Source organism: Manduca sexta, chromosome 26 (genome assembly GCF_014839805.1).
Source record: "Manduca sexta isolate Smith_Timp_Sample1 chromosome 26, JHU_Msex_v1.0, whole genome shotgun sequence".
Lineage (NCBI taxonomy): Eukaryota > Metazoa > Arthropoda > Insecta > Lepidoptera > Sphingidae > Manduca > Manduca sexta.
In genome coordinates this window covers 1,255,676-1,270,041 of record NC_051140.1, presented here as the reverse complement: position 1 = coordinate 1,270,041, position 14,366 = coordinate 1,255,676, and the positions used below count along the sequence as shown (strand labels likewise).

General features: G+C 35.6%; 2 protein-coding genes across 5 annotated transcripts in view; both read right to left on the bottom strand.

Annotated features, from left to right (window-relative positions):
• Positions 1-513: 513 nt before the first annotated feature.
• On the bottom strand, positions 514-1,670 carry LOC115447155 (39S ribosomal protein L43, mitochondrial). The gene is made up of 3 exons (XM_030174124.2): positions 1,440-1,670; positions 1,203-1,309; positions 514-886 (listed from the first exon to the last, which is right to left on the bottom strand). The coding sequence occupies exons 1-3, from the start codon at positions 1,574-1,576 to the stop codon at positions 567-569; spliced, it is 564 nt and encodes a 187-aa protein (XP_030029984.1). The 5' UTR covers positions 1,577-1,670; the 3' UTR covers positions 514-566.
• A 2,658-nt stretch (positions 1,671-4,328) lies between these two features.
• LOC115447152 (myosin-11) overlaps positions 4,329-14,366 on the bottom strand; it is a 47,396-nt gene continuing 37,358 nt past the window's right edge. For 2 of the 4 annotated variants that reach the window (XM_030174113.2, XM_037443221.1), the window contains exons 13-16: positions 9,503-9,634; positions 8,955-9,086; positions 8,477-8,571; positions 4,329-5,954 (exon numbers count right to left, since the gene is read on the bottom strand). In XM_030174113.2, the coding sequence (XP_030029973.2) occupies positions 5,767-5,954; positions 8,477-8,571; positions 8,955-9,086; positions 9,503-9,634 (547 nt within the window). In that variant the 3' untranslated portion in view covers positions 4,329-5,766. Of the gene's footprint in view, positions 5,955-8,450; positions 8,572-8,954; positions 9,087-9,502; positions 9,635-11,196; positions 11,362-14,366 lie in introns of those variants that run through there. The other 2 variants (XM_030174116.2, XM_030174117.2) reach the window with 2 other exon arrangements.

Sequence of the window (14,366 nt, the reverse complement as noted above, 5' to 3'; positions counted from 1 at the left end):
AAATGAATGAAAGGGTCATATCATATGAGCTGTTAGATTTGATTCTAAGAATAGGCCCAACAATAATGCCGGAATGCACGGAATTTCCGTCTAGTCTCCCCAAGATCCATGTAGTTTACACACCTGGATGGAATTTCTTTTCTAATTCATACCCACTGGGTATTTTACATTAATAAATTAGTTTCTTGAATTAAATTAGTTCACTAATCTATTCTTATATAAAAAAGGAAGCCATGTGTTTGTAGGTTTCAAATTGTTTTATCTTCATTTGTAGTCCAAATTCTTGTTAGTGCTTAAATTGCCCACAAAGATGTTTGAATTTTTTTTGCAAATGGGTATATCTACTCATTTTAAACATGTTAATTTAAAATGATTGTTTCATGTTTTTTTTAGTTATACTATAAACAAGATAGTGTGAGAGACTACTGATAATATATTTACTACTTATTTTCAATTGCATGTTTTTCTTTTTTGACTGTTAAACAAAACATTGTTGAATGGAAATAAATAATATAAAATGTTAATACATTTATTAATAAACTACACTAATTCTAATTATAAATAAATTATTCAGCCACTTTCAATTCTTCCTCTTTGACATTAAGCTTTTGTTTTTCAAACATGAGTCTGAGTTCTTCGGTTGCTGATTGTGGCAGTCTGTTGTTGGCACCGAACTTGGGGTCTGGGAGTTGTGCAGTGTTTAGCTCTGGGATCTTGAATGTGAATGGTGTCCAGGGGCCCTGGATGGAGGGGTGGTCTGTGTACTGGTATTTGCGGAGGCGGGAAGACGATACATCCCCTTGTTGTGTTCGCATCACTTCCACCCACTTTGTGATCTCATCATGAGTTTTGTTATGTACACTCATCCACACACGGTCACCATTTACTGAAAGAATATTATGATTTAAGTATTTTTTTGTTTTTATTACATTTACAAAATTAATACCAACAATTTACATAATACTCAGATTTTTGGTCAGTTTCTGTATTAATGCATAAAATAAAATCGGATTGTTTATAAGTATACAATATTATTTTATGGAGATTTGAATTAATCATAATGCTCATTGAAAACTCTAGTATTATAAAAGTTCTCTTATTCTATTTAAACTTCTCTACTGTAAAGTTGGCTTTATCGAGTTTTATCGAAATAACCTTTAATCCAAAGAACTTAGGGGTTAATAATTAAATTGGTGACTTACAGTATTCTCCTACAATGACGGGGCTGCGGTGTCGTCTCGGCTTCATGTAGACCACCACGCCAGGGTTCTCTTTGGCGAATTCCACCAGATTTTGTTCAATAAAGTCTCTACAAAACAATTTTTTCTCAATGAAACTATGTAAATACATAAGAGCACGCTTGGTAGTATTTACACAATATAGTTTTTAAAGAATATCTTCAATGTAGAGTAAGTATATTTATGTTTTCTATCACTAACCTTAGCCCGCGGCTGCCTCCATGACTTTTACAGAATTTAAATGTTATTCTTTGCAACTGACATACGTAACGACCAACTCCATTTTGCAGTGGTGCGCGAACAAACGCAGCCGGCAAAAATAGGTTTTTGGCCGACATTTTTATTTATGTTTATATAATTTTGCTTTTGAAATGTATTAATTTTTGAGGTTATGTTGATAATGAAAACAGCTGTCACTTGTCAATGAGGAGGATAACGTTTTATTTTTGCTTAGCATTTTTTGTTAAGCATAAGAGTGTCTTACATGTTCAACAAATGTGTGAAAATACGTGCCGAATATTCTTCTAATTTTCCACTGGATAATGGATTCGCTATAACGCCATTTCTGCAAGCATATGCGATTGGCATAGCTCTACAACATGCTGTTTGGCGAAAATCCGCTTAAGGGGATCCCATTTTATAAATAAGAATGTAAATACTGTAGAAGTAAATTAATTTTAATCATTGACAGTAATTTTGTAATACTCTGTGTAACCTCACTCCACCCTTAGTATTAACATTCAACTTTCTGCATAATATTATGAAAATAAGTACTTAATATAATATAAATGCTTTAGGCTTCGTTTCCCACCGAGGCAATTCTTGTGTGTGTTGGTCTCCAGACCGAATGCACGCCCAATCCCATGCATAGGGGGACATTAGTCGCGGCCCTAGGCACGTAGTTAAATCTGTATACCCTGTGGTTAGAAATACACATTGAGGCCTATAAGGGCTTGCGAACATGTCCCTCCCTGTTCCTCCTTCACCCCTCCGCTCATAGTCAAACTTCCCATCCTTCCCTCATTTACTTGCCTACTTTCCACCTTTCACACACAACACACACAACATCACGCATTTTATCCCCGAAGGGGTATGCAGAGGCGCAACCATGGCACCCACTTTTCGCCAAGTGTGTTCCGTCCCATGATGTGATGGGGGCGAGCCTATCGCCATATCGGGCACAAATTCCAGACTCCGGGCTGATACTGAGTAGAAAAACCCAAATATCATTTTGCCCGACCCGGGATTCGAACCCAGGACTTCAGAGCGCTGCCGTACCGCGCATGCAATACAACTACGCCACCGAGGCAGTCCCAGTCACCTTTCACAGCAGTTGTTAATCCGGGGGGATTCCAGTAGTCTATTCGCAAGTTTGCCAATGGTGTTGCCTACAGGACGCCTATTCTAAAAAAAAACTAGCGTCGTTCGGTTTCTTGTCTTATTTATTGTTATAATATTCACAGATACAAAATTTGTATATCTGATTAAATAAATATACACAATATATATAGAACGCGTCTTGTACAATTATTCCTTTCTGCCTAGCCTAGCAAATGCTCATTCAAATGTTATAAAAATCGTTGTGGTGTGCACGAAACTAACAAGTGTAAGATTTATTTATATGTGCTTTGAGACATCCTCGACGGCGTAGTTGTAATTTGTATGCAGTAAGTACGAGTACGACTATGGCGCAGAGGTCCAGGGTACGAATCCAAGGTTGGGCCAAAAATAATTGTGACTGGGTTTTTACATTAAAAAAACTTAGTCGAAGTTGGTGGTGTAATACCCGCACACCAAAGCACATAAGGCTGTTCGTCACTTGGACTTCTCTCCGGTCATGTCGGATGGTCTCACCGGACTTTGAGAGTGAAGGAACAGAGAGTGTTTGTGTATTGCGCACACACTTGTGCACCAAAATATCGTCGTTGTAGGTGGAGAACTAAATAACTCGGATTTTGGCCATTTTGGACTTTCATCACTTTTGTGTTGCCCAAAACATTGCGCATATTTTGGCCTAACAAGCATTTCATTATCTTATCCCGTTTCGAAATTATAGCTTTTTTTATGTTAAAAGTGGAGAAATAAATATATTCAAATAATATATATTTTGTTGTAGAAAAGGTAAATAATTAAATAATAAAATCAATAAACTGCGACTTATAATCTGTTCAATAGTAAAGAAATTAAATAAAGTGAGTTGTTTAATTCTTCCTCGAGTCTATTGTTTGTAAACAAAATTAATCAAGTGTGTAGAAGAACTAAACAACTTGATTTGTTTAATTTAAACATTGAAAATCCTAATGGTATTCACTTTAATAAACTCTATAATTGTGATTATTTAACCTTATAATTACTTTACCATATGGTTTCTAGTGTGGCAAAACTAAATAACTATACGAGTTATTTAAGTTTATTTCAGCAAACTTACAAAACATTGTTGTGGCAGAATTAAATAAGAAGTTTTTATTTTTTATATATTTTTATTCTTCAGTTCAGAGTTTTTTTTGTTAACGCATAATATAATAGATAATAAGACCCAAGATATATAAAAATACCGACAGTAAATTATTTATAGTTTTTTAGTAATGCTTAAAAATAACGAAAAAAACAGTTAATCGCGTTTATCTCGAAACTAGAAATTTTGAGTTATTTAGTTCTCCACCTACAGCGACGATATCTCCTGCGTGGCTGATCTCCGTTGAGATTCGCCGATGTGGCCGACACTCGGTTAGGAGGAATTCGTTCATGTGGGCTTTCATAACACTACTTAATAGAATACTTACTTATTATGTGTTGCACTTTTACAAAACTAAGAAGTTGAAAATTACAGATTGCTTTGTACAGTCAGCCCCAATAGTAGCTGAACAATTTCAAAATTTCAAATCGCCCTTTGGCTTTTGTGTCCGTTATAAAAAAAAACGTTTTTTTTCACTTAAATACTCTTCATAGGTTTTTACTTCATTTTAAATAAAGAAATAAGAATATTTCAAGTAAAGTTAATGTGTAGACGCGTTTTAAAAATTATAATGTAAGTATTCAGCGACTTTTGTGGCTGGCTGTGGCTGTACATGGTCTAAGAAATAAAAAAAAAACTTTTCAATAGTTTTATTACAAAAATGTAATATTTACAGAACGATTACATACAACGTAACTTGTATATTCGAAACTAAATAATGCTTAAATATATACGAACTTAACCTTAATCCGCCATTGTTTTAAACCTGAAGTTTTGAAACTGTAATTGTTAATATATTAAAGTTATACAACATGTGATGTCTTAATTAAAAAATAGCTCAAGTTTACCTGTTCTTAGCACACTAAAACAATTCAGAATCAAACATTTGCAAACATTTATTCAATCATTGCATGAGAATATACCTACGGACAACTAAACATGATAAACTATCTAATTTGTATGAAATGTTCATGATTTTAGTTCGTTTGATATTTTTTCTGATGGCAAGTACTTACATACCCTTTCACTTCTAATTTGACTCCGTTTTTTGAATATTAAAAGAGTATAAAGTACTAATAAATTTTGATGTAGTTTCCTTTATGATGATAAAGGCGAATTGTCACTAAGTAGGTATAGACCCTAAGGTCACCATCAGAATCATTCCAAAATAAAAACCTTTACTTAGAAATTTCTAATATCAGGTCTAGTTGTAACAATGGCTGTTACCTTACACTAATTCGAGGGTAGAAATGTCCTAATACATCACACTCAACCACGGACCAAAAGATTGTTACTCTTTTAGGCAATTTTTTTAATGTTTTAAAATAGGCTTTATTATATTTAGCATAAGAATGTTGTGTCTCACATAGGGTGAGGGGGGGGGGGTGATTCCGCTATTTGATACGTAATTCGTCCCCCCCGTTTAGGCAATTTGACACGGTTAAATAGGAACTTGTAATAATCTATTGACTTAAGCAAAAACTGCAAATATTAATAAAGTTATGGGATCAACTTTGGCTCTAATACACCGAGTAGTAAGTTCCTCACTACCTGTAGTTTGGTGTGAGGGACATGGAGTTAGTTAACTTTCTCCCTGTAAGACTATTAAACATACAGAGACCACTACAGAAGGTGTTAAACCCGCCATTGTGGAACACGAAAGTGTGTCGCGTTCCGGGATCAGCCTGTGTATATTCGGTTCCAACAAGCCTGCATAATTGTGTCGACGGCCGAGGGGTAATTATCTCTCGTCAGTCGACAGTTTATTGGATCCGACTCCACCTAACATCTGGTGCAGCGGGGTCAATTTCCTTTGCCCGATTAAAAAAATAATATTACAGTCAGCCCTGCTTTTGGTCCGTGGTCGAAGACAACTTAGCAACACAACCCGTTCAACCAACAAAAAACAAAACAGCAGCGACGAAATGGCGTCGGAAAGGCTTGTTAGCCTTTATATCTGCATTTCTAATAGGCTTTAAAATCTCAACGTCGTTTTCATAGGTGAGAAAGAACATTGACTCATCTTTTAACTTTTATTAATAGTACTAGGATTGTGTCACTAAGTAACACAATTCACTCTTTACTCCTTTCTTCCAATTGCTTTATTCTGACTGGGACCTGGACTGCAGGGAGGTCGACGCTCTTCGCTCTTCGGCGGCCGTTCTCAAACTCTACGGGTGTGAGGCGCGGCTGCGGCAAGCCGGTAAGTTCGGGTAAAGTCGGCCGTTTCCGGCTCAGTTCGGGAGTCCTTAGAGATCCCCCTGAGGAGGTTTTATTGTTTCATTAATTTTATGGAATATATTAGGGTTAGAAAGCAAAAGAGGGATGCAGAAGTAGGAATTGTGTGCCGAAATTTTGTGCTGTACAAAAAGTAGCAAAGAAAGAAAATGCATCAGTCTATACATTTATTGTATTGATAAACAACATCGATTTAGAGTTGCAATTATTAAAAGTTTTAAACATATATATAGATCAAGGAAAAAAACAAAAATATTATCAGATTCTAAGATAAAATTATCGGTAAACTTTGTTACTGGAAAACAAAAGCAATCGGTGTTGTTTATTATACGTCGAGCGCACATAGAAGTTTCTCGATGGAAGAAAAAATACTTCAATGTGCGCTCAATTAAGTAAATTTAAATACGTCATTTACTATTTATATTTCTATTATTTTTCATTTAGGTAGTTAATCGAAACCATAGGTTTGAGATGGATACATCTAGGGCCGCATTGATAGAACCTTATCTGCTGAGATGCAGTCAGTGTAATTACAGCAACTTAAGATAGTCGCTGTTTAAATCCATATCACACGATATCTTCAGTCACAATGTGACGGATTTTTACAGCTCAGTTTTTATTTAATAGCAGCGATTCAGCTGAGAGCAAGCTCTTAAACGACATCTTAAGATTTGTTTATTAAATAGTTCAATTAAATGTTTACTTGAGATGCTACTCAAAAGTGAGATTGGTTTATTAATCCGGCCCCAATAGCACAAGAATAAATTGCAATTTTACACAAAGCTAGACATGTTGTACAGAAAATAATATTAAAAGTTAATATTTAATAAGCATTTATAGTTTAGATGGTTAAAAAAATAAAATCGAAACAGTATTAAGATTTTAGAAATTAGAATCATAGCAATGTTAATTTCTATCAGTGTTACATTTAATTAATAAATGTTAATTAATCCAAACAACATCTTGCCAAAACATTTGGTGGTATGGTTACCGACATCATCTCTAACCCCATACGTTTCTAGTCGATTTTGGTTCTTTCTATATATCCAAATCTGGAGTATGTAGGTACGATGCTCTTACGAAATAGTACACATTGGTTCTTAGACGAAATGCCTTTTTTTAAGACCCTTGGTTAGTCTGGCAAGGGCCAGCTTATACAAACACACTGTACTTTCAGGGGAACGCTGTAGGCACTCGCAACCTTTGAAAATTGAACTCCCATTTTGATTGCAACCCACTAACAGGTTACGAACCTCGGTTAAGGACGGTCACTGAGAGAGGATGAGACATCAACGATTATGGATGCGCGTAATCGTAGCGAACTAATAATCTAACCATAAATGCCTTTGTACAATCGTTAACGCAAGAAAACAAAACAAAATGGGAATGACACTAAACTCAAGTCAATAAGAGTAAGAGAATATAATAGAAATGTTTGCAAGGCCTCTAGTCTGCTTTAGATTTGACACAAAATTAATGAAAGAGGTAAAGAAGAAATAAATGAGCTCTTAGAGGATGACATCAATGAAAATGGAATTGAGATTTTTGATAGAGAACATTAGGAAATGATAACGTGACGCGGGCAAATGAACCAGAGTACGATGAGTCATGACATCAACTATGATAATCGTTAAGCTGGTAGTAGTGACGTAGTATAGTAGAAGTGGCAGGCTCGCTTCGGGCGGCCGTTTTAGGGGGCGACAAAATATGTAAAATAAATTGAACTCTTAATATTTTGTTACAAGTACTGATAGCTGGGTTGAGGGGAGTCTTTTGGGCGCTTTTTGGTTTTGTTGAAATGGACCTGTTTATGCTCTCACTAGGCGTTAAATTTTTGGTCCGCTTTAGGTGACAAAATCTAGATAATCCACGCTACGTCACTGCCTGATGTCTATTTTGAAAATTCAAAAAAGAAAGACACCAAGGAAAGTTAGAAAGTATTATTATGAAATGTTTTAAAAATGCGATTTTGTAATTAAAAAAGCGATAGCTACTGCGAAGTACATACGTGCAAATAAAAAACTAAATATGTATACGACTTCTGCTAGCGGACACGCAAACAATTTTCGAGAAGCAAGAAGCAGAAAGCTAGAAATAAGGCGCAGAAACGTGTGCGGTGCTTGTGTCTTGAAATATTTCATGTATTCAGTGGAGTACGAGATTGTGATTATTTTATGTTGTATATATGAGAAATAATGTAGGAGGTGTCTAAAAAGGGTGTCTTTAAGTTCATTCTATGCAGTATTAATGGAATGATAATATGCATTTTAGTGAAGTTTTTGTAGAGAACAATCAGATCACACAACCTTAGACCAATCTAAAGAAATCGAAGAGACGTGTTTAATTTGTATAATGTACATAGAGATGATTTTTGAATACTCAAACCTCAACGGACTGGTAACAACGCTCTAATCCAGAAGCAAGACTTGGCTCCCCACAGATATACCGTCCTTGGTCATTCCACATTGTTGGTTAACGTGATTAGCCGTCCACGCCATGCCAGTTCGTGTAGCGCTCACCTGCTAGACAGTTCAACTGGACATACCCTTGCGTCGCTGTGGCTCAGGCTTGCTCGCCGGCTCCTCGGGCGAGACGGTCTCGCAGCCGTCCGCGCGGGTCCTAGCGCCCAGGGATGGGGCGCTGGAGCAGAATGAAAAGGATGCTTGAAGTTTTTGGAATTTATGAGAGCCATTTCGAAATAAAACCCGTCATAGTGGCGCGTTCTAGGATCAACTTGGACTTTCAGATTAGTACAATTCTATCCGGACCCCACTCCATTTACCATCATCATCATCAATGAGATCACCTCGCCAGGTCCGTAATAAATATGTGCCGAAGCAGAAACTTATATAATATAGTGATGATGGATCAATGGATTGGTAACTTTCATTGGAAATATTTTCTGTATTGTCAATTTTAGTTGAGGAAAACAAAATTTTACATTTATCAAATGAATGCCAGTATTCGTTTAAGGAATATAGTCAGATTTAGGTCAGAAGAAGCTAGCATTGCCAAATCCGTACCTCTGCTCCACGAGGATCTTGGTGAGCCTGGCGACCTCCCCGCGCAGCTGGTGCAGCTCCTTGTCTTTGGCGCGGGAGTCCTGCTCGGCGGCGCGCTCGCGGGCCGTCAGCCGCGCGCGCATGTCGTCAAAACTGAGAACAAAGTTGTACAAGCTATTTTTTCTTGCATTTACCATTATGTTTAGTTGATAGATGTCGAATTACCATGAGCATACCGGCTCTACAGTTTAGCCGAAAAGACGGACTTCGCTCAATGATCAAAAAATTTAAATCAATTGAAATTGAAATAAAACCATTCTTCAATTTTATCGCGGGTTTTTTGTATTAATAATGTTCTGCCGACGTTTCGAGCAGCCTTAATGATCACGGGGAGACCATGAAGGCTGCAAAGTCTAACATATTTATAACATATTTCAATGTCTAACATTCGCGTAAACATAAGAAATTTTAACATCTACATCAATTAGTTCAGATATGGAACTACGGGTATAAAATATAGAAATATAAATATACAAAAAACACAAAAAGTTACATAAAGTCGCACTCACAGTTTCCTGAGACATGCACACTTTCGCGTTAGGTGCTCGACCTGCTCCTTGGACGCTTTCTCCGCTTGCTTCAGCTTGCCGGCATCTTCTGCTCTCTTCTCTCGCAACTCTTTCTCCCTCGCGAGCGCCTCTCTATTCGTTAGTAGGGGGTGGACGGGGGAAATTAAAAAGAGGTTATTTGTGTTTTTTTTTTGGGTTATGATAGTATTTTTTGTGTATATATTAGTTTAATTCTGATTACCTAGATAAATACTTCGATATAAAAAGAAAAGAATACAATAAAGGACTCTTTAGCAAATATTTAACTGTTTGTGTTTGGATTGTTATTTTATTAATTCTGAAATATTTATTTTAGTTATTTTATTTGAAGTGCTCTGCCATAATTGATAGACAATATACAGGTGAGAAATGCGCTGGGTGCGATACGTGAACAAAAAAAAGTATGAGTTAGGTATTCCTGGTGTCCATTATGTACATAATATATTCCGAAACGTAAATAAAAAGATAGTTTACAAAAATGTTAAACTTTTTTCCATTTATTTAGTAAATTATAAAAATTATAAACAAATGATTTCGGTACAAATGTTTGAAAGCAACAATGACAAAGAATGAGCATGTGCGTACCCGATTTCTTAACATGAGGGTAAAAAAAAAGTATAATGTTTTGAAATATGACTGGTTTAATGACTAGACACAACAATTTTATTTATATTTTGAATTATTTAAATTTGAATGAATTTCTATCGCATACATGTTTTTATTTATTCGATACTTACTCCTCCTTTATTATTATTAATCAATAACAAGGCAAAGACAATGATTATTTTTTTATTTGTATGTTAAATGCGGTATTTTTTTAGTTATTCAGGTATACACCTACTCTTAAAAGGTTTGGTAAAAACATATTTTATATATTATTATCTGCTGAAATATACAGGGCCATTTTGACATTGCATTATTATTAATGAAACCATATAATCATCTTCACCTCTTCTAACATTGTGCTAAAATTAATGTGTAACGAATATTTTTACCAAATCCCAGTTTTACTTTTTTGATTTTTCGATAATTTTGTAGTTTAGTGCGAATTTGGTGTGAGTGTATTTCTGACTGTAAGTGTCACTGTGATGAATTTTCTTAAAGTGGTAGTAGTGGCATTAGAGCGAGTAAAGTTGAAATTACTATTTATTAATACTTATTTTGTTTGAAATTTACACTTCTAGACAAATATTTGGTTTCATTAAGTAAAGTAATGTCGAAATGACGATATATTATGTCGTTACATGATATTTTGTTACGTATATCTTGTGTGGAGATAGTTATTAGACAATTATTAATTGTAAAAAATGTGAATATTTTTTTGACGAGTTTCCTGACTTATACGTTAATGATATAATTTTCATTAATTAAACAATTACCAACATGAACATAGAGTATGAAAGATATAAACATGTATGTATGTAGGTAGGTACAAAGTACATATTATAGTGATATGAAATGGCGTCAGTCCAAACGATGGCAGTACCTTAATAAAAATGGATGCTGGTGATTATAATGCTACGAAACAATTTTGCTTTTAAATTTAATACAATGTGTTTTAGTCAAACTTTACAGTCTTTGGTTTCAAATAAATTTAAGTAGGTATATAAAAAATTACAATTATCTCACATTCAAAATTCAAATTACAAAGTTACCGTATATCAATCTATTTGTTAATATTTTTAGCATCTCTGCGGTTGGTAACGTGCGTGTAACACACGAGTGCGAGTGAGAGGAGCAGCGCCGCCAGAGCGAGACGGAGCGAGCCGGACACCGCGCATGCGCCCACCGCCAATAGCAGCGCGCCGAGCGTGCTGCAGCTGTCAAAACGCCAATATGGCGTCACAATCACGAATTTTCTTTTGCACATATTATTTTAAGTAGGTATTTTAGTATGTGCCCTGGTATTTCAATGTTCTAAATTAAGCGTGTTGATCTTATCTAAATGGAACTAATTGTGATATGCATTAATATGGTATACGCGATAAGCCATCCACAGAGTAAAAAAATAAGGATAGGCAATAAAAAATATACTTTTTTGCCTTGATATGGATCTAAATGTATAGGGAACGTATAATTGTTAAAGGGAGATTCAAATCTACCTCACAAGACAGGAAAATTATACAAAATGGGAATAATCATTTGTTTAAAATTTATTCGTTGCTAGGAATCGTTAATCCCCAGGACTACTATATCATGGCCACTTTAGAATACGGCACGATTTTTAAGATGTCTGTACAGTAGCACCCGTCTTCAAAAACAATACTATGAAGCCCAAACGCATAATCTCAGCAATAGGGTAGTTTCCTATGTTTGATTTGGTTTATTATTTTATATGTAAAAGAAAATAATAGTGTGAGTAAAAGTGTGGCGTGATGGAGATATCGTGCTGTCCTTCTCTCACTTACGCAGCGTTATGGCTGGAGGGATTGGGTGACGTCACGTTTCAATATTATTGTAATTTGACAGCTTCCCTTTCCACCAAATTATAATATTTCTTTTATAGTGGATTTTAATCATTCTTTTTCCGAAAGATTTTGGATGAAATACATTTTTGATAAAATGTATTTAAAAAAAAGGTCGACAACTACCCTATTTCATAGTTTTCTTTGGCGTTGTTCAGCTTTGTTTATCTGACTTCCGAGTACAGTAAAGTTGTATCTCAATATAAGCCAATCACAGCGCTCTATGCCTATGCGAAGTACTGAGAGACAGACTTATTATAGCTTTGCTTCGTATTTAGCTATGTAACGTTTGTGAAAACGGGCGGAGGGATCCTAAATTTAACCTATGCTATATAAGGTTTTGCACGGTGTATTTATATCTTATTGCTAGTAATTATAATCTGTCTACTAGTGGCGTAGTTGCAGTACGATACGACTGAAATGCTGAGGTCTCGCGTTCGATCCCCGGGTTGGGCAAAGTGATATTGGGTTTTCTACTCAGTATCAGTCCGGAGTTTGGAATTTGTGCTCGCTATGGATTGGCTTGCCCCCTATCACATAGGACGGAATACACACGACAGAAAGTGAGTGCACCAGTTTCGCCTCTGTCTACCTCTTCGGGAATAAAAGGCGTCAGTGTGTAAATAATCTATTTACTTAAGTTAATGAAATTCCTGGGTAAACCTACAATGAACGTTAAGTTTTGCTGGTGGTAGGATATGTTTTATATCCGCCCGTATTGCGACCACTGTACACAATGTTTTAAAACCCGTCATAGTGGACCGCGTAAATGTGTAAGTCCGGGAACAGCCTGTGTATATCCGGTTCCAATAGGCCGGCATAATTGTGTCGACTGTCGAGGGTTAATCAACTCTCGTCAGTCGACATTCTATTGGACCCCACTCCATTTGCCATCATGTGCACCTTGTCGTGTCAATATATAAAAGAGCCATTAAGTACATTTTAACATAAGCACACACTTTTATCCTTGAAAGGTTGAGCGGACTTGTAACTAATGCAATCAGGATTATCTAAACAATCTTAAACAACCAATCCATTTTTAGGAGTATTAAGATTCAAATTATGAGAAATCGGACAATTTATTTGCCTAGTAGAACATATTCTACAGGTATAATATAATATTCAAGGATTGTGGATTAAACGTCTAAAAGCCTCTCCCGAAATGGGGGTTGTCCAGTTAAAAAAAAGAAACAAAAGCAAATTCGTTTAAAAAATTATGAGTTCACAAGAAATATGGAATATTACAAATATTTTATTAAAATACTGCCTTTTGGACGTATTTGCGCATGATATGAATGATTTAAATGATTTTTGTATGTTCTGTTAATATTTATGTGATCAGTGATTTATTTTGCATTAAACATTGGTTCCAACATTTGATCAACTCTAATATTACTTAATATCGGATCCAACATTTAATTTCATTAAGGTTGGTAAGTAGACAAGGGATTGAGTTATGGAAGCAATATCTTATCATTTCCCGCTTATTTTTTATTTGATAATCTTTTAATTATTTAAATGTTAAATACCAATTATATAAAATTATAAAGCGGCGATAGCCTAGTTGGGAGTCGAACGCAGTGCTCAGACGAATGCCCGTAGGATCAAAACCTAAAAGCAAGCACCTCTGACTTCTCTGAAGTTTTGTGTGTATTCTTTGTGTATTATCGCTTGCTTTAACGGTGAAGGAAAACACCGAGAGGAAACCTGCATATCTGAGTTCTCTATAGGAATTTTGAACTTATGTAAAGTCTGTCAACTCGCACTAAGCCAGCGTGGTGGACTTAGGCCTAATCTTTCTCAATAGTATAAAATACCCGTGCAGCAGGATAGTATATTCACCTATCGATGTAATTGCAACTTTACTTGCCCACCGCATATCATTGATTAAACATTACGTAGTTAGATGATATTACGATGACTGCGGCGCCCACACCTATTGTGTTTCTAATCGAGCAACGCTAACGTGTGACACACGCTAGGTGTTATAAAAATATCTCAACGCGTAGAAGTCATTGAATTGGCACAAACTCCTTCCTTTCTCTAAACCTTATTACTTTCCTTTGAGGTCATAAAAGGTTGTAAATGCGCTCATTTTTCTTGGTAGTGGCAGTCAGTTATCAGGTGCACTATTTGGACTACCAAATAGTAGTAGTAGTTTATGGCACAGGGGAACTATCCCCTGTGCCATAAAAAGACTTTATTTCCCTTTCTACTTTCGTTAGCCTATGATGGTCAAGGATTGTGTAGACTATTACGCTTTTGTTTATACATATTTTGACCTTAAGTCATAATATATATAAACAAAAGCGTAACATATAAAAAAAATATATTTTTCGGATTTTATCGCGGATTTTTAT

Coding starts and splice junctions, on each gene's coding strand:
- LOC115447155 (XM_030174124.2), bottom strand. CDS start 1,576: ATGTCGGCCAAAAACCTATTTTTGCCGGCTGCGTTTGTTCGCGCACCA. Junction 1,310..1,439: donor GGAGGCAGCCGCGGGCTAAG/GTTAGTGATAGA, acceptor ATTGTTTTGTAG/AGACTTTATTGAACAAAATC. Junction 887..1,202: donor CGTCATTGTAGGAGAATACT/GTAAGTCACCAA, acceptor ATATTCTTTCAG/TAAATGGTGACCGTGTGTGG.